General features: G+C 40.9%; 1 protein-coding gene across 1 annotated transcript in view; it reads right to left on the bottom strand.

The window, feature by feature from the left end:
• MTCL3 (MTCL family member 3) overlaps positions 1 to 19,984 on the bottom strand; it is a 43,167-nt gene extending 23,183 nt beyond the window's left edge. Inside the window, exons 1-4 of the mRNA XM_059941249.1 lie at positions 19,938 to 19,984; positions 16,797 to 18,019; positions 16,103 to 16,327; positions 14,143 to 14,301 (exon numbers count right to left, since the gene is read on the bottom strand). Of these exons, the coding sequence (XP_059797232.1) occupies positions 14,143 to 14,301; positions 16,103 to 16,327; positions 16,797 to 17,924 (1,512 nt within the window). The 5' untranslated portion in view covers positions 17,925 to 18,019; positions 19,938 to 19,984. The remainder of the gene's footprint in view (positions 1 to 14,142; positions 14,302 to 16,102; positions 16,328 to 16,796; positions 18,020 to 19,937) is intronic.
• Between the last annotated feature and the right edge of the window lie 630 nt (positions 19,985 to 20,614).

Below are 20,614 nucleotides of genomic sequence, written 5' to 3'. Positions count from 1 at the left end.
CTTTCTCTCTTTTGAAAAAAAAAAAAAAAGTAAAGACAAGCCACAGAAGAAAACATTGCAAATCATACATCTGATAAAAGGCTTGTATCCAGAATATATAAAGAGCTTAAATTCGAACTCAAGAATATGTAGACTAATAATCCAACTCAAAATAAACAGAAAACTGAAAAGACATTGCACAAAAGATATATGAATGGAAAATAAGCACATGAAAAGATGTTCAGCATCATTGGGGAAACACAAATTTAAACCACAAAGGTATCCCGCTTAACGTTCAATAAAATAGCTATAATAAAAAAGGTAGGTAATAAGTGTTGACAAGGATGTTGATAAATTGGAACCCTCCTCCACTGCTGGTGAGAATGTAAAGTGGTTGGTACAGCCACTTTGAAAAGAAGTTTGGCAGTTTCTTTAAAAAGTTAAATATAAATACATCATATGACCCATAAATTCTACTCTTAGATATCTATTTAAAGATATTGAAACACAGGTCCACACAAAAACTTATATGTGAAGGCTCATAGCAGCATTATTAATAAAAATGGAAAAAATCCAATGTCCATCAACTAATGAATGGGTAAACAATGTGATGTATACATATATACATATATATACATATATATATATACACACACACACACAATTGAGTATTATTTAGAAATAAAAAGGAATAAGTACTGATACACACTACAACAAGAATCAAGCTCAAAAACATTAGGCTAATTTGCAGCAACATGGATGGACCTAGAGATTAGCATACTATGTGAAGTAAGTCAGAAAGACAAAGACAAATGCCATATGATATCACTTATATGTGGAATATAAAATATGACACAAATGAACTATTTAAGAAACAGAAACAGACTTAGGGTTACCAAAGAGAAAAGGGGTAGGGGAGGGATAAATTAGGAGTTTGGGATTAGCAGATACAAACTACTATAGATAAACAACAAGGTCCTACTGTATAGCACAGGGAACTATATTCAATATCCTGTAATAAACCAGAATGGAAAAGAATATATATATGTATAACTGAATCACTTTGCTGTACAGCAGAAACTAACACATTGTAAATAAACTATACTTTAATAAAAAATAAAACAAAACAAATCAAAATATTAGGCTAAGTGAAAGGAGCCAGTTGCAAAGGCCACATATGGTATGATTACAATTATATGAAATATTCAGAAAATACAAAGCTATAGATGTAGAAAACATATTAGTGCTCGATTGAGGTCAGGGGTGAGAACAGAAGGTGACTGCAGATGGCCACTAAGAATCTCTGTGCAGTGATAGAAATGTTCAAAAATTGATTATGGAGATGGTTGCACAATTCTGCACATTTACTAAAAAACATTAAATTGTACACTTAAAACAAGTGAATTTATGATATGTAAATTACACCTTAATAAAGCTGTTAAAATAAAATGTATTGGGTCAATTTTAAACAACTATTCAGGGAATTCCCTGGCGGTCCAGTGGTTAAGACTCGGTGCTTTCACTGCTGTGGGCCTGGGTTCCATCCCTGGTGGGGAGCTAAGATCCTGGAAGCCATGCGACATGGCCAAAAATAAAGAAAGAAAGAAAGAAAAGAAAAGAAAAAGTTCAGATAAAAAGAAAGGAAAAAAACAAAAAAAAGTCTGAATATTATTTTGAAATAATTTTCAAAGTACAGAAAGCAGCTTTGAAAACTGCTTAATATGATAATAAATTCTTAATAATCTTACTCTTAATAAGATAATAAATATAGCCCCTATGAACTAAAAATAGAACGTCTAGAAGAGATTAATCTCTGAAATAGGGAGCTGTTGGGAATAAGAAAATTCACAAAGGACACTAAAACTCAATGCAAAAATTAAATTTTGCACTGGAATCTTTAAAGAGCATGACGGACACAGCAATTAACTCAGTGATATTAAGAACAAACTTGAGAAATCGTCCAACACAGGTGAAAAGGATAAAAAAGGTGAAAGGATGAGAAAAATAGGTATAAGAAGTACAAAGTGAAGAAAATCCTAGGGAAAAAATAGAGCATATGTGATTATCAAGCCTAGACTACAAGAAAGTTCCTCTGAGATAATTAATAAATAGATGTTAATTTTCCAATTAAAGGGTCTATACATTTTGGGTATATTACAAAGACCATCACCTAGATATGCCCTGGCAGTGTTTTTAAACTGGTTATTCTCCTTCAGCTGTCCAGATTCATTCTTGCCCCTTCTCTGCCCTGCTCTGTACTTTGAGAAGTTGACCTTTGCAGACCGTTTTATCCAGGCTCCCTCCCCTATCAATTACCTTCTACTTGGGTTTGGCCAATTGAAGGCACTGGCAGAAATGCTGAGGGATAGAGGGCAGGAAGAGAGAGAGTTCAGGGGGATTCTCCTTGCTCCCTCACTTTTTTCAACACCACATCTTAGTAGTAGCTAACACCCCTCCAGATGACAGCTCCCACTAGGTGGATCCTCTCCACAGTTCCAGCTTTCACTGGCCCCTGTAACACGATTTCCTCAGCAATGTCCTCGTCTCTAGGGGTATTGATGGCTTCCAAGTGTTGTTGCTAGTCTTCTCTGAATGCCTCACCAGCTCAAATTAAGAGTTTGTTCCCTTAATCCTACCTACACCACTGTGAGTAATCCTATTCATTTGAGCCATCTAGGGTGAATTTTATTTCCTACTAAAGGACACTGATTTATACAAAGGGTAAAGAAAAATATCCATAAACATGCAGAGAGAAAATAATTTGATATACAAAGGAATCAAAGTCAGACCAATCACACGCTTCTCTACTGCAAAACAAATGCCAGAAGCTAATGGAAAAAAATATATAATATGAGAAGAAAAAATTTTGACTCAAACATTTCATTCTGCATTCCTATGTGAAGTCAACAAAATGCTAACTGGTTGTATTAAAGTTGTTTGCTATGTATTAAAAAAAAAAACAAAACTCAAAGTTAACACTAGTAGAATTAAAAATATCTTTAAAATATCTTTAGAACTTTTTAAAAATTTATCTTCTGAATCACTGTAGAACATAATTATTCTAATTTAGCCATATCTCTAAGTAAATGAATTAGATAATTGCATTTTATCCTTGAAGGACAATACTTTCCATATAACAGATCCTCCTAAATACAAACAGATGGCTACCGTTTCATAAAGTTCTATGAAAACCCTTTCTTCCATGTGCAAGGAGACAGTGGATATAATCACACACCAACATATTAGTCACTCATTATGCACTTGAATGCAATAATCAGTTGGGCTGTCTAATTATTTCTACTATTATTCAAGGCTCTTGGCCAATGTAAGAATGCTTGCTTTGTGAAGGAAAGAAAAAATAATGTACTTAATTTTATTTACCACTATGATTGATTGGCTAGACAAATTAGACATAACTGAGCTAGCCAGAAGATGAATATAGAACACTTTGAATTTTAATTTTAAGCGCTTCTGACTTGTCATGTTGAATATAGATGGCTCCATTAAGTAAAATATATAAGTATAAAATGGAAAATGTCAGGAGAGTAGCTAAATGACATATTTAAATGTCATCTTCAAATGTCATTTATCATCTGGATAAAGATCACTTTTAACTGACCCTGAAATGTAAAAATGGAATCAGAACAGACATCAAATAAGTGACTGTATTTCCATTAAAATGCAATCAAGTATAAAATATTCAATATATGACTGAATTTTAAATTTGGAAAATACTTCCTAATATACAGTGAAATTGCATGTTATATTTACTCAAACGTAATACAAGTATTGGAAAACAGAGGAACCAAGTAAATTCTAATTTTAGGAGCTAAAACTGGGCTCCTCTGACAGCAATCATGTCTTCTTAAACACTGCTTCTCTTGCCTGTGCATTTATTGATAGTTTTTGTATGTATTAACGGTGTGTGTGTGTGAATTAAATGAAATATGGTTCTTAAATTCAGAGAGCATAGCATTTAGCTGTGGAGTCAACAAAAGCTACAAAACAATCTAAAGTATCTTGTGCTTGAATACAAGAGCCCTCTTCTCCCTGCTAAGATGTTTCTTTTTAAGAAGCATGTTTATAGGGCAGCAAAGGTAGGAGAGAAACATTTATCCAGACAAATTAGCGCTGTTAGCGCTGTTGATGGATGCAGGGGCAGACAGTGCAGCCTCGTTGTAAGCACGTCCCCAAAACCATTGCAAATGTGAGCTAATGGATGGTGAAGCAGCAAGGACTAAGGACAGGCCCCATGCCTCATGCCTCAGGACAGACAGAAGTTAGAATGGTTCCACAGTGAAGCTAGGTGTAAGGGCGAACTTCAGAAAGTAGCAGACATTCATGGGAAAAGAGAAAGCAAAAGTGTTTTCAAAGGCCTGTATAAAAGAACAAGTGCCCTAAATAGATCTAAAGTTTCAATCTCATGGACTTAAAATTTCTTTCTAGGAGTTGTCTTAATCAGCTAATCTAGAGCTATGTGATAATAATAATATTATTATCACATATTATATTATTATACTAACAACAACAAAATCTGATGTCTATATCATACCTTACAGTTTTTCAGGCACTTTTACCTATGTTACCTCCTGTTATCCTTGTGAATAGACTGGATAGGGAAAATATTTATTTTCCTTTAAGAGGTGATTAAATTGAGAATCAGCCATTAAATAACCTATCTGAAGTAACACAGGTATTAAATCTGTAAAATGAAGAGCCAGGATCAACAGACCTGAAAACATTTTTCTAGCTTTATGTTCTTAGTTGTTTTTGTTTTTGTTTTTTTTTCCTCCAAAGAGTCCCTTTTTGTGAGATAAAATAGATTTTTCCTGTAGACACACCTTAGAAGTATTCTCTCAAAGCCTGCCCAGAGCAGTCCCTAAATGTGTGCTAGAGGTACAGAACTTAAAGATCCTAGGAGTACTGAGGTCCCTACCGAGGGCAGGTCATGTGTGGGTCAGGAAGAAGACGGAAGGGGCAGCCTGAGTCCCTGCAGTGAGGCCAAGCTGGCTAGTGGACACCGTGGGCTTGGAGGCAGATGGACTAGGGTGGACCTGGCCTGCTTTCTGAGCATTGAGTGTTCATCTCTAAAATGAAACTATTAACAACACAATGATACATAAAGTGACTGGCTTATAATTAGTACTCAACACTGGTAGCTATTGAACAACTGCAGCCCTGGGGTAATTTTCCACATCTCCCCAGCCAAATTAACTGCTGAATTGACTGTCCCAAACATTGAAAATTTAAAGCAAATTTAGATAGTTTTTGGGAATGAAAGGATCTGCAGCCTTCTCCATTCTCTAAACATGCAGTTCACACTTTCTCACCAAAGAACACAGAAATTAAACTGCAGAACTGATACCCAGGATATCAGAGTTGTCCTCTTGTTTTTGAACTCCCGTCCTCATTCCCCCTCCCAAGAAGCCTATGAGATCTTGTTTCAGGGAAGAGTTGCTGCTTCTGGAGAATAACCGGGGTTTGGGAGAAGCAAGGTAGAAGCCTGGAAATTTCTAGGTGGTAGCAAAATCTCAAGGGACCTCTAATTCTGGAAGTGGGGTGAGGCTGGAGTTAGTCATCTGCTTCCTTCTCATCTTATTTGTATAGCCTCAGCACCATGGAAAGAGCCCTGATTCTGAGTCACGTTTTTTGTTCTCTCTGCAAAATAGGGCCTGAAACACCTCTCCTAATTTCCATTCACTCTCTCATTCAAAATTATTTATTGTTTGTCAAATTTTGTCAACAACTTCCGGCTGTTGTGGATACAATGATGAATAAGACAGACTTAGTCCTTAACCTCAGGGAATTTACACTCTAGTGCAGGAAAAAGTTCTAGACAAATTAAATATGAAACAGAAGTTGTTATAATATTACAGAATATATGGTCTAACTGACTACAAGCCAGGCACTGAACTGGATGCTGAAGGTGCCACAGTGATCAAAATAGGTAGGGCCCTGTCTTCATAGTGTTCACCACACTGAGACAATGAACATCAAAGTATTCAGTACAGTAATGCAAATACTTTGCTGTCAAATACAACCTCTACAAGGTTGTCTTTTCTATCAGAAAGCAATTAACTTTCTGTTAGGAAAGACTACTACTCTCATGGCGACATTAACTGTTATTCCCTTATACACACTCTACACATATTCAGTAAATGTTTGTTTAAAAATATTTGCTAAATTAAAGTCAGATCAAAGTCTTGGGATTTTAGCCTCATGGAAAAGGCTGAGACAGACAGTAGATGCTATTTTCTGCCACTGCTAGAGGCAGGGCCGTTCTCAGGCAGCCAAGGGTGGCCATGGGTAGAGGGCAGTGGTAGAGAACAGTGTTGATAATTACTGCCCCAAAGCCTAAAAGCACCACAGGGACAAGATAGGTCATAACTACACCCCTGAGTAAGGAAGGGACTAGGTTGTTTAATGGGGGTTGGTTCTACACGAGGTTTTTGTCTGTCACACACACACAACAAAGGCCAAAGGACCTCAAAAAGATTCTTATTATGCTCTTGGAAACATAAAGACTCTCACCTTCAAAAAACATCAGAGAAGTCTCATATTATTTTAATAATAGCTAAAGACAAATGTTTGGATGTTTAACTGATGATCAGCACTCATTAACTTGTGCCACACACCATAGGGTGAGAACCTGGCAGCCTTCCGGGGGCAGATTTCACTGCAGAGAATTATACGTTTAAAGAACTCACCTCAGAGACTTTCCGCACAACTTAGAATGTCTAGGTACCATCATTCAATACTCTGGTTTATTTCTTATTGGAAAAGATGGTGAACTATTTGGTTACCATGGGTTGGAGAACTAAGACTACATACAAAGTGGGGCTCAGATTATTCAGAAAGCTTCACTTATTCTCAGCCCTGCACATCGGGTCTTCAGTTCTGATTTCTACACTAAACCAGATCCTTGAATGCTGAATAGTAGCAACAACCAGAGACAGTGTTGTAGGTCTTGGTCTCTGTGGTTGAAAACCCTTCAGCAGAGCCCTCAGTGAGTGCAAACTCTCAGTTTAATGCAACATTCTGATATCTCTGTGTGTGCGTGTGTGTGTGTATACACTGCCCAGTGTATATATTCCACTGCAGTGGAAATGCAGTCTTAACCACTGGACCACCAGGGAAGTCCTCTGATATCTGTATATTTGTAGCCTCCATGGTATCCATATGGCCACATTCTAGCAGATAATACATTACTGTTCAATAAATACCTGTTGATTGAATGTACAAAAAATTGCAGTAATAAAATAATAGTGATATGAAGTGGCATCCTGACTATGAAAAGAACTTTCAGGAAGCACAGAGATGGATAACTGATAATGTCGAAAATGACATTTTTATAAAGACCTTTGAGAGCATTTAGTTTAATTTCTGCATTTATGGATAAAGAAACTGAGGCCTAAAAATTTCAAATTATTTGCTCAACATAACAGGGAATGAGAGGTGAGACTTCAAAGCCAGTTTCTAGACTCCATGACATATGTGATTTTTAATAAGTCACCCTCAAATTCACAGCTAATGACAAAATGTCTTAACTTTATTTTCTGCAAAATTTAAATTCCTAATTTATTAAGTGTATAGGTGAGAACTGACAATTTTTACAAAGGCTCATCCATCCATTGGTTGCCACCCATCATCACATAAAGTCTGTTTATAATTGTCAACATTCTGCTGTACTATAATTGATTTTCTTCATGGTTATTCTGGAGACCTCTCATGAAACCTGGTGTTACCTCCATATTAGGTCACAGCTAGGTAAGAATTTCATTCAATATTTCTCTCCCTGACTTGACTGCTACTAAACTTAGATTAACAGTGTACATCCCCTGGACTAAGTTTTCCTTCATGTTCCCAGAATTCTTCTGTGACCAAAGTTTTAAACCCTTATTTCAATGGTTATGATTTACCAAGAACCATTTCAAACCCCTTTTTAAAGTAAGTTGGATAGAGAAGTCGGAGAAGTAAACAACTCTTCAATAACTACGTGGTAACATGCTTCCATGAAGATACCGAAACACAGGTCAGCTGCTCAGTTTTCAGGGGCAGAGCACTCAAAGTTCAGCCTAAAGCCCCAAGTCCTCTATTATACTGGCAGAGTCCAGGGTGAGAGACTTAGCTCCCATGGATATGGTTTACCAGCAAGTGCAACAACCATTTCAACATACATTTATCATTTATTAAACAATTTCTATGAAGCCATGGTAACTGCATGTGTACTCAATGGGAGGTGCTTAGTCCATTATTGTAAGAATTCATTATTTGTACAGTGCCTTACTGTTTCAAGAATATAAAGTTTGAAATTCCAGCCAAGAAAAGAAGTGAAATCTGATCCATTGTACAGGGTGTGTAACACTGATGTGTACTTTTATGTAAAAAAAACCCCAGAAATTTGAGGTTTATAATAAAAAGTCAATATTTTTCACAAAATAAGCCACCAACAGGGATTTTCTGATCTGTGTACTACTTCACTTTTACTGGGAACTTGGCATCAGGGTAAAAGAAAAGTGCCATTTACCCAAATGATTCTTGGGAATAACTTCAGAGTGCATATAATTGCATATGTAATTTCGTTTAAAAAATCCAATAAAGGGGCTTCCCTGGTGGCGCAGTGGTTGAGAATCTGCCTGCCAATGCAGGGGACACGGGTTCGAGCCCTGGTCTGGGAAGATCCCATATGCCGCGGAGCAACTGGGCCCGTGAGCCACAATTACTGAGCCTGCACATCTGGAGCCTGTGCTCCGCAACAAGAGAGGCCGCGATAGTGAGAGGCCCGCACACCGCGATGAAGAGTGGCCCCCGCTTGCCACAGCTAGAGAAAGCCCTCACACAGAAACGAAGACCCAACACAGCCAAAAATAAAAAAAATAATAATAAATAAATAATAAATTTAAAAATTAAAAAAAAAAATCCAATAAGGTTTATAATTCCGAAATCATTATATCTTTAAAACTTCAACAATTGGTAACCTGGAAGACAAGCTTTTCTATGCTTACCTGGCACATTATTCTTTGCTTTTAATTTAGTTTCTTTTATTCCTGCCTATGTTATTCAATAAACTACTGCCTCTGAGAAGATGTGACTAAAGTCATAGTGTTTAATTGATGCATTTCAAAATATTTATGGTAATTTCATCAAAAATATCAACGATTACTGTTCCATTTTTCAAATTATAAGTTAACTTACCAGAACCAGGGGAAAATACTTGAATGCCAAAGAAATTCCCCATTTAAACTGTCTTTTGGGCTGCTTCTTTGCTGATTTATCACGCAGTATTTCTTTTTGCACTTTATAACTTAAACATGCCCTATCAAAACCAAGTATGGTTACAATCAGTTCTTTATTTTATATAAGAAAATAAGTAGGTCGTTGTAAACAGTCAGGACAAGCATTTGTTTATTAAAGTGTTCTGCCTGTACAGAGAGTCTGAGGAAACAGATATATTCTCTATGTACTCCATAAAATTTTTTTAAAAAAACAGAGGCACTACTGTTGAAATTTATAGTACTAATTATTTTTGTGTTCTAGAATGAAAGTTCATTGTAATAGATAGGCTATATTAACCAAGTGCACAGAAAATAGAAGTCCCAAGATAGATGGTGCTATTGCAGTAGGCCAGTTAACAGCCCCCTAGAGCAAAGGCCAGTAAAAGCTAAGAAAATTATTTTCTTTTAAGATTCTTGGGTCGGGGTGAGGGATGAGACAACACAAAGATTCTGAACTGAAAAAGATCTAACAAACAGTTCTTATCATCATCATCTCAGTTACTGTTATTCTTTTTTCCTTTTCCATCTTTAAAGATCCTCTGTTGGTTCATTCTTTTCTCAAATATCTGTCAGCAGTGCTTCTCCAAGTACCAGACTTTAAAGGTGACATGAGAAGACGCCTTCCTCCTGAAGAGCACAGGGCTTTCAAAGCTTTGAAAATAAAGGTTGTTCCCACAGCGGTAGGACTTCAGAAAGGGCAGTGATCCTCAATTAACTGTAGCAGAGACTCACCCCTCATAGAACCTCCTCCACACTGTACATAGCCTACTCTATATTCTCACTATGTGCATTAACCCATCCTGGCATTCAAAGAGCTAGTTGTAGTTTCCATAAAATAACTTTTACAAAAACCTCTGTCTCACTGACTGTTTGTGATGCTGAAAGATAGAAAAGCATTTTTCCCAGGTTACATAAAGGTAAAGGCATTTTTCTACTGCAAGAAAGCATAATGCCAGTAGTAATCAATGTTTTATAAGTGGGATGAGAATGCCATTAAGATTCTAAGGCGGGCTTCCCTGGTGGCGCAGTGGTTAAGAATCCGCCTGCCAATGCAGGAGACACAGGTTCGAGCCCTGGTCCAGGCAGATCCCACATGCTGCAGAGCAACTAAGCCCGTGCACCACAACTACTGAAGCCCGCGTGCCGTGCTCCGCAATCAGAGAAGCCACTGCAGTGAGAAGCCCGCGCACAGCAACGAAGACAACACACAGCCAAAAGTAAAAATAAATAAAATAAATTTATATATAAAAAAAAAGATTCTAAGGCAGCATCCTAAGAGATCCCTCTTGTTTACAGATGGCAAAACATCAGCTGTTTCAACACAAGCAATGAGTAGCAGTAGAGTCAACTAATTACCTCCATCCTGCCTCTACTCAACTCTTCTTTCCCCCCAGTACCGACTCCCTACTCTCAGGGGGAGAAGAGAAGCAGATGGATGTGAGCAGGTGCACAGGACCTTGTGCAGCCACCAGCCCTGAGAGCAATTGGTCAACACCCTTGAAGCCAGTTAAACTCTTAGAAAATGGTTTCCAAACTCCAGCAGATGGCCTCCTGGTCCCAGTTGTGCTGTTCTACATCTATATAACTCCACATAAGAAACTAAAATCTGCAAGTTGGAGGATTGCTTCTCTCTAGTATATTCTATTGGGCATTTTATGATTTTACTCCATAACTAGTGCATTTTCTTCAAAATGGAAAGCTTGGCCTGGTTCTGTTTTCTCCACTGGTAGAACGCCTCAAAGTGATAAAAGTTGTGTGGTTAACACTCACCAAGGACTTGAATATGTTTTCATTTTACAAACAAGAAAGCAGATGGTTAGCTGAAATTGTTGCAGTTAGATGGGGACAAGTCAGGCTTCAAACTCACAACCTCTACCGCACAAAGTAAGCCAGTTATGATTGCAATTCAGTTTTTATATTTATTTTTTTGGAGGACAACAAAATCACCATTACAAAAATCTTAATTTTAATGAAGCATTTCTGATTTCTAAACTATTTTTAAACTACTTTTTCTATTTCTGACACTTTTCTGAACACTATGAAGGTCAACCTCTAGTGAATGATTATGGAACTTTTCTGCCAGAATATATTTCACTTTCTCTTCATTGCACCATTTAGAATCCTTCAGATATTTAACTTCTGCTTTCTCTCCCTTCTTCTCTATTTCCATTTCTTTTCCCTATCACCACTCACCTACTCAAACTGTGAATGCTATTTTAGAGCCCATTTTAAAAATAAAAGGTTACTTTAAAAGCCGATGTCCTGCATACCTGCTCCTAAATTTTTTACACTTTTATTGTTGTAGTCTCAATTAGGGATTGGAGTTTGGCTTTTATAAGTTCAAGGAGGATGAGAATTTCTTCTTTGGCATGAACATATACCCACACTGCCTAATGCAGCAAGAGTATTTTCCTAATTCAGAGTTAGAACCCTGATGGAGGAAACAGTTGTAAGAAAAAGTGTGGAGAACAATAGGAAATGCATTCTTACAATGATTCTCCTGAGGACATCCCCAGATTCCAGTCATTTTTTTCTGGTAGCCAGATTATCTTGGCTTTTATTTTAAGATGGGAAAAGTCTCATCTCTCTGGCTAATGGACAGCCAGTCTACAGGAATTTCCCCCTTTCCTGGACACAGGATGAAAATCAGAAAGCTCTTATGCCATTCTTAAATCCAACTTTCCAGATATCCACTTGAAAAACATTGATATAATGCCAAATCACAAGGCATTTCTTTTTTATCCCTTATGATCAGTGAAGTTTGTTTTGACTTGAATATTTTTAATTGGATAAACAAAGAGTATGGAAGAAGGCAAGTGAGGTCTGAATATGGAATGGAGCCTTATGGAACTGACAATGAGTTTTCTTTTTGCTATTCTTATAGGTTGAATTGTGCCCCTGCCGCAATTTACATGTTGAAGACCTAACACCAAGCAAGTACCTCAGAATGTGACCTTATTTGGAGATAGGGTCTTTACTGAGACAATCAAGCTACAATAAAGCTATTACAGCAGGTCCTAATGTAATATGACTGGTGTCTTATAAGAAGGGGATATTTGGTCATAGACAGCTACAGGGAGAATGCCATGTGAGTGTGAAGATGCATATATATAAGCCAAGGAGAGAGGCCTGGAATAGATCCTTCCTTCACAGCCCTCAGAAGAAACCAACCCTGCCAACACCTTGATTTTGGACTTTTAGTCTCCAGAACTGTGAGAAAATAAACTTCTATTGTTTAAGCCACTCAGTTTGTACTACTTTCTTATGACAGCCCCACCAAATAACAGCTACCTACTTAATTTTTTCAAACTTTCAATTTTTCACAAACTTCAACTGTACATTATTATCAAAGAAACCTATCCTTATATTTATATTAATTTAATATTTGATCTCTCAATTTTAGAAAAAAATCTATGCTGTTCTTTAATGGTAATGTCCTGGACTTCACGATAAGAGTCATGATAGCTGCAAGAGGTGCGGAGATTCACTGAAAATAACATTTTATGACTGAATACACTGAGGCAAGCAGAAGTTAGAGGACTTTTAAGTCACCCGATTAGTTACTGGTGAAGATGGTCCCAAGGCTCCCAGCCACCATGTTTTCCTGCTGTAGCACACAGCCACCCTGAGGTATTAGCTAAGAATCACATATCAGTACAATGATTTTGCCCTAATTTGTCATGTTAAAAATGTTTAAATTCAGGATAATATAAGAATAAGTAGAAACTTAGATCACAAAACAGTTTACCCCACTGAAACAGTGTTCTACAAATTCCTGCCACACATTCTTAATTGACAACTGATATTTTCACTGTTACGTGGTAGTTATATTTTTATACCATTTCGAGAAAAACACAGCAGTGGAATGTGCCAATATCTCAGTTAGTCTATGGGAAGATTAGGATTTTCATTTAAATTCTGCATATTTAAGCAGAGGAAATGTTCAGAGGACCATGTGTGTATTTGCTAATTCTCAATAATGGTTTTCATAAGTTGCACTGTACATTTTCAGGCAGTTTTCAAGGAAGAATATTATTTTAATTCAAACTGTTACTTATCACAAAGCTATTTTTTTTTAAACATCTTTATTGGAGTATAATTGCTCTACAATGGTGTGTTAGTTCTAATCATTTCTTGATACATCTGTTTCTTTTATTCTCGTTATTTTCTTTGATACTGATTTTGCTCTTTGAGAAGATTCAGGGGAAACATGGTAGGAATCTTCTAATAGCTGATGTGGAAGAGAACTCTGACTCTTGTACCCGAAAGGGTAGGACTGAGATGAATTTATTAAGGTTACAAGTAGATAGATTGCAACTGAAAACAAAGAAAACCTTAAACAGAGCTATGCTGTGATAAAATTGGCTGCTGGAGACGATCTTAAGGGCTAGTCACTGGTGAAGTTCTAAGTATTAGACCATTTGGGGGCTTTGTTATAAGGAGGAATCAAGCAATGATTAGATTAGACTGAATGGTCTCTATGGTCTTTTTCATCCTCAAAGTCTGTGGTTCTGTGAACTCAGTAGTAATCTCACAGGATTAGTGCTTCCCCTCAACTAACAGAAGGCTTATTCCTTCATACTCTTGATATCCTTTGTGTTTGGTATAGCTGTGTAATTTATTTAATTAACATCCATTTAGATGTCACACACGAAGCATCTGTCACAGCTCATATATGTCAAGTCAGAGGTAGGGTGGAGGTCAGAATTTCTTCTTTGCTACTTATTTATTAGTATGAAATCATGTATTTGTTACTATATTGGGTGAGAAAAACAAACTGTCCTATAATCATAAAAAATGGAATTATTTTAACAGTCATATTAGTCTTTGGTACTCTCTATGAAGAGCTAAATATATATAGCACACCGTGAGATAATCGATTACTAACCTCCTTCATTTTTTCCAGTTCATTCTGCAGAGCTTGCTTTGCTATCTCAACTTCTATAAGCTGTTGCCTCAGTTTCTCATTTTCATCTTCTGTTGTTGTTCGCTTTTCTTCCACATTTTCCAATTCATGGTGAAGTCTCACAGATACATCCTTTGCTACCTAAATTAAAGTGTTTTTAACACCAAAATGTAATTAAAGACAATACAGTAAATGGGCTAAAGTTATATTAAAAGTACTAGAACCAATATGTATATAGTGTCTACCATATGCCAGGCATCATTCCAGATGCATTACATATAAGCCATTTCACATACATAAACCATTTAACCCTCTCAACAATCCCATGAAATAGATCCTATTATTATTCCTGTTTTATAGATGAGGAAAACTGAGTCTCATGGAGGTGAAATAATATGCTCAAGGTGACACAGCTAACAAGTGGCCAGGTAGTCTGGCTCTCCACTCTGTTCCCTTAATGTCTACGTGACATCATGGTTATAAATGTTCAGCTGTGTTTTATCATGTGTAGAGATTTCACAAATCTCTAATTCCACAACAAAACTATGAGGTAGATGCCTCCATTATCACTTATTTTAAAGACTAGAAAATAAAATATTCCCAGGTAGGGTCTGAGGCTTGAATTTTGATCCTATCATTCCAGGTGCTTAGTTTTAAGAAATATTTTAGTCTTTGAGACTTTGTTTGTTTGTTTAAATTAGTGTGTGCATTTTTGCCTCCTGTTTTAAGATTGCCTCAGAAATTTTAGGGCAGTGTGGTGCTGTAGCTCAGGACACAGGCTGTGGTTTTGGACTGAGTGGGGAGCCAGCCTGAAAAACTACTAGCCAAGTTCCAGGGCTAGGGGCTGGGCACTTAACTTCCGTAAAAGGTTCATCGTGGGCACCTGTAAAATGATGCTATTCATAATCCCTTCCTTACAGGCTTGTTTCCTTGAGAACTAAATGAAATAATAATATGAGTAACAATGGTTGCCACAGTGCCTGTTGCCTAGTCAACACTCGACAAATGTCAGAAAAAGGAAAAAAAGAGAAATGATACAACGGCTTTCATAAAATGTTTTCCCATGGCCTCCTTTTAAAAAAAATACAAGATAATTACACTCGGCTTTTAATCTTCATGAAATTGATACAATTAAAATTATATTTCGTTTGTTGTCCCAGACCATGAAGATAACATCTGATTTGCGTTGTCAGTGAATCTGCCTCCAGTGAAACCGAACGAACAGACCACACCTATCTAAAAAACGCACTTCAAAGTTGAAATTTATCCACTGGGTGAGACTCTGAAGAAGCAACCTCACTAAGAACATGGTTCTTTCATTTAGCGCACTCTCCCTTTACTTTTCCAAAAGGGACCACAAGCTGGACGGTTTTTCCTTTCTGGGAGTTATCTAAGTGGTAATTACAGAAAGGAAGGAGTTCGGGAAGAAGGCGTTGGGGACGGGGGCGGCTTTCAGAGAGAAATCTTAACTCTAATATCTTCCCAGTGCTGTTCCTATTCTGGGCTCCAACTCCACTAAAGGGGTCTTCACCGCGCTGCTCCTGAGTGCCAGACTCCATCTGGCCTGCGCTTGGAGGACAGTCTCTGGAAGTCAGATCAAGGACTGCGCTCTGCCACGCCCTTGTTTCCGCCGCGGAAGGAGGCGCCCTCCTCCCACCACCTCTGTAATCCACCTCTCCTCTCCCAGGAGAGCCCACAGAGCTCGCTCTCTGCAAGACCCTCCCCCCCCCCCCCCCCCCACCACACGATTCTTCAGACCCACCTGTCTGTTCACCTCTTCCCCTTTCGGGACCTTGATATTCTGTGATTGGCGCTGTGAAACTCCGTGTCCCTAGAGCTCTTTGCCAATCACCACTGAAGGCCTTTCAACGCAAAGCGCCCTTGACCGGAGTCCCCACCCACCGCCCCTGCCGCGCGCCCCCCGAGCCCCGGCGCCGCACACCTTGAGGTCCTGCTCCAGGCTGCGCAACAGCTCCCCGTCGATTTCCCCGGTCTGCGCGTAGCGGAGCCGTTTGCGCTCGGCTTTGCGGAGGCGGTACTGCAGGATCCGACAGTTTTTGTTGGCTCTCTCCAACTCGTGGCGCATTTCCTGCAGTTGACAGGCATCCTCCTCGAAGAAAGTGTCCCTCATCTCGTCCATCTCGGTCCTCAGTTCATCGATCTCGTTCTGAGGCGGTGACAGGCCGCGGGTCAAAATTAGCTTCGCCTCCCACCCCTCGGACATACACCGTCTACACCCCATCCCAGCTCCAAATTCTCAGCTTTACTGCTCCCTCTCCATGAGACAGGAATGACCCGGATCTGAATGAACGAGAAGAAACTAGAAAAAATGGGCCCTCTTTAGGCCTTCCCTCGCTCTCCTACTCCAGCTCTGTCCGTGAAAAAGTGACCCAAACCATAATGATCGGAGAAACGAAGGCCCAGATTTGGATCTAAATAAAAACCTAACGCTGCTGATCGCAAGCCCTTTTAGATCCGGAAAGGGCCTAGGGACCCCCTCCCCTCATTTCCTGTTCCCCTCCCTCTTGAAGGTTCCCTAACAGGTTAGCAGCCTCTCACTCCCGCCAGGACACGCCCTAATGCTCCGAGGCCCACACCTCCCCTCCTCCAACCCGTCCCCCCCCCCACCTCCTCACCTTGAGAGTCTCGTTTTCCTCCCTCAGCTTCTCCATCTCCTCCTGCATTTCCTCCTGCTCCTGGAGCTGCTGCGGGTGCGGCTGCGACGAAGGGGGCGCCGCTGCCTGCATGCCGCCGCCGCCGCCGCTCGCGCTGCCCTCTGCGCCCTGCTGGGGGCCCTCTGCTGCCGCCGCCATTGGGGAGGTGGGAGGGACTGCGAGGGGCTCAAAAATGGCAGGGGCGCCAGCGACCGGAGAGCTGCGGTTGCTGCCGCCGCCGCCGTTCTTAGTGTGCATCTGAGCCGCGGCCGCCGCCGCCGCCGCCCGCTCTTTCTTGAGATGGAACTGGATGAGCTCAGACTGCAGACATCCTTCCTTCCAGTAGCTCCCTCCGCCACCGCTGCCAGGCCCCACAACGCCAATCCCGGAGTTTCTGCTGCCGGAGCCTGGGGTTTTGCCCGCAGAGGAGGTGGATGGCGAGGTGGAGGCCCCCTCCGCGCCACTGCCGCCCCTCGGCTGAGCGCGTACGCTTTTCCCTCGCCAGCCCCTGGGCGGCGGCGGCGGCGGCGGCGGCGGCGGCTGCGGAGCGCCCCCCTCCCTTTCCCCAGAGCCGCTGCCGGCTCCTCCTCCTTCCCCACCCCCTCCTCCTCCTCCTTCTCCAAGCGGAGGGGGTTCCCCGAGTTTAGAGGACGCGGGCTCTAGCTCCCGGGGCGGCTCCGCCGACGCGCCAGGTCTCCTGACACCCACCGGGGCCAGGGTCGCCACGGGGGCCGCTTCAGCACCAGCCAAGGACTGGACAGCTCCCGGCACGGCCCCCTTGGGCGCCAGGGGCGCGGCCTTCTCCGCCCCTCCTCCGCTTCCTCGGGCGCTGGCCGGAGGCGCCGTGCGGCTCCCGGTCTTGTTGCCCTGCTGCTGCTGCTGCTGCAGCTGCTGCTGTCGAATAGAATTGAGTTTAGTGCCAGCCCCTACCGGGGACCGGGTGGCCGCGGTGGTCTGTCGCGCCGAATTGTCCCTCGGTCTAGCGGGTGACTGAGCACGCTGCTGCTTTCTGCTGCTGCCCTCCGGGTGCAGGCGAGCCTCAGTGGCAGCTGTGGCGGCAGAAGCTGCGGCTGTGGCAGGGGCAGCGCCCCCCGTCGGTGGCTGACTCATTGCGGTCTAGGAAGAATCTATCAGAGGCGATTTACAATAGTCCATCACCAGATCACTCTCTTCCCTCCTCACTGCCAGCAACCTTCCTTTCTAATCTGGGGCAGAAACAAAAGAAGGAAAGCACACAGCGTGTCTGCATTGTTACAGAGCAAAGAGTGATTTTCCGTAACAAGAGAAGCCCTAGAAAATGAGATTTGGATGGCGCTTAATAGAAGACCAGACTTTAGAACTAGGATGTAGAAGTGTCTATTCTTATTTTGCCCAGGGAGGCGCTATCTCCATCTCACGCCACCTCAGTAAAATGAAGATCTGAAAGCTGATGAACCTCCCATTCTCACGGTAGCAGGTTATGGCAAGGATGGGGTCAGAAAGGAATTGATGGGAAGGGAGTTTGTTTGTTTGTTTCAGAAGATAAGGTCAAGAAGCTTCAGAAGGAAAAGAAGTCCATATGCTAGAACTGTCAATACCCTGATTTTTCAGCTTTGGTTTCCTCACTATCACATCTGCGTTTCAAAGCCTAATTTCATGGAGAAAGTTTTAATTGATATTCCCAAGTGTCAATTAGATGAAAAGGGTTATGAAAGGGTTTTTCTTAGAGAACACTTGTTATGGATAAATGATACTCTTCTCAAACAGCTCTAACCCTTAATGTTGCACTTTGTGAGAGAAACACACCCAATTTCCTTTAGACTAGAACTAAAAGAAAATATAAATAATGAATGACTTTAAGCCGACTTCAGTTTCAAGAAAATATGGCATTAAAAATCATCTATGTGGTTTAGTCATTAGCAGCGCTGAAGGGATTTTTCTTTTTCTTTTAATTTATTTATTTTTTAGTTTTGAGAAATAAATTAAAAATCATTTGGAAAAACTTATTGGTGGCTCTGCACAATTTCTTAAATTACAGGTGATAACTTTTTCTACACTTATCTAAATTTCATTGTTCTTGTGAATTGCTTTAGTTTTAAGTGTAATTGCTAAACAGAAAGTATTTTCATTATTAAGCATCTTCTCAGATGGTACATAACAGGCAAAGGTGTACTTTTAAAGTGCCCAGTCCTTTCCATGAAGCCAAATTCTAAGACAGAATGACCCTGCACCTAAGAAGGCTGGTGCATCCTCACTCATGGTGGTAAGATCAACTTCTGTTTTGTATTTTTTCCATGATAAATCCATCATTGGCTTTTAAAATCTGGAAAATAGCAACTCAAAACCCACTGCCTCCTGGTTTCTTCTCCCTAGTGATCCAGCTGCTTAGTCAGCTACTCAGTTAGGTGCCTTTTCCTTAGAAATATAATTTCTCTCTAAAGCACTGAAAAGGGCATGACTAGGCAGAAAGTTCTGCTTAAAAAAAAAATCCTCCTGTTAGGGGAGGAGATACTTGCTAGTTACTTTACTAGCATTATTCCTGTTATTGTCTAAGTATCATAGCTTAGTCAATGTGTAGTAATCCCTCATTTTATAAAGAAATATTACTGGAAGACTCCTCCACCTCCCTTTCTCTTTCTGAGATCTCCTTCCAACTCAATTTGGAAAATAATAGTGAACAAAGAAGACATGGGGAGGGGGAGGGAGGAGTCATCCATCAACTTATTTTCTACATGTTCTCCCAGAGCAACATGCTCCTAGAATATCTGGTCTAGTTCATTGGCAGGTCACACTAACCAGGATCACCCAAATAAGTTATATTGCCAATGCAAACTTATTTTTGTTTTGAATTAAGCAGAACCACTCTGAAGCTGAGAGCCACCAGAGAACGCTTAATTCGGCCCCCATACAGCTCTATCGCAGGAGAAAGCTCGAGTTCCAGGAACTCGGCTCCCACAATCAAAGGTACCTGCCTGCTGTCACGTGGTTCTCACAAAGTGCCAGGATGCTGTGTCTCTTTGAGGCTTCTCCTATGAAATTCGCCAACCAAGCAACCCCAGCACGGCCTAAACCAACACTTTTAATCTCAAGTTTTATCTGCCCACTCACCCTCCCCATCCCTTTAGAAAATCCAGAACTGCTCACTTCTTGGCAGAGGCGATGTTTTGAAGCTGAAGCAAATCAACAGCGCTTTCCTTCTGATCTTCCGGGGACCTCAGGGTTCTTACTGTGTCTTTTCGGAGACGAGGAAAGTTTAACTTCGTAGTATTATATATGCGACTATCTGGCTGAGCACTTTTGACTTTGGACCGGTTCGCCCCAGTTCCACACCCACTCTGTTTCTCCAGACAATGGCGTTAACGTGGAGGCTCAGCGGCCGGGAGAGCGGATTACTCTCTGGCGGCCCGCGGCTGGGCTGGAGCTGCGGCTCTGAGCAGGCGAACACGCGAGGTACCAAGCCGTGCCAGACGCTCCCCGGAAAGTGCACTGATATTCGTGAGCTGGCCTCACCGGACTGGGCAGGGGAGGGGGCGGGATTGCAAGGGAGGACGGCGTAGAAGTAACCAAAGAGAGGCTACTTTCAAAAGGGAAGAGAAGAAGGCGGAGTGAGGAGGCGGAGGGGCGGGTGGCAAGAAGACAAAAAGGCCAGAGCCACGCCCGCGATGGAAGACCCGTAGCCAAGCTCACAGTCCTCGCGGCACTCCCAGACCCCTTACTCGGCAGAAGATTCCCAAACCGCTCGAAATCGGATGCACTGGCTTTCCTCAAAGCTTTGTCCTGGACCGCATGAATCGCCATCAATTATTTACTTGAGCTTTTCT

The sequence above is a fragment of the Balaenoptera ricei genome, chromosome 12 (genome assembly GCF_028023285.1).
Source record: "Balaenoptera ricei isolate mBalRic1 chromosome 12, mBalRic1.hap2, whole genome shotgun sequence".
In the NCBI taxonomy this organism is placed as follows: domain Eukaryota; kingdom Metazoa; phylum Chordata; class Mammalia; order Artiodactyla; family Balaenopteridae; genus Balaenoptera; species Balaenoptera ricei.
The sequence above is the reverse complement of the archived record's forward strand: the minus strand, read 5'-3'. Positions and strand labels throughout refer to the sequence as shown.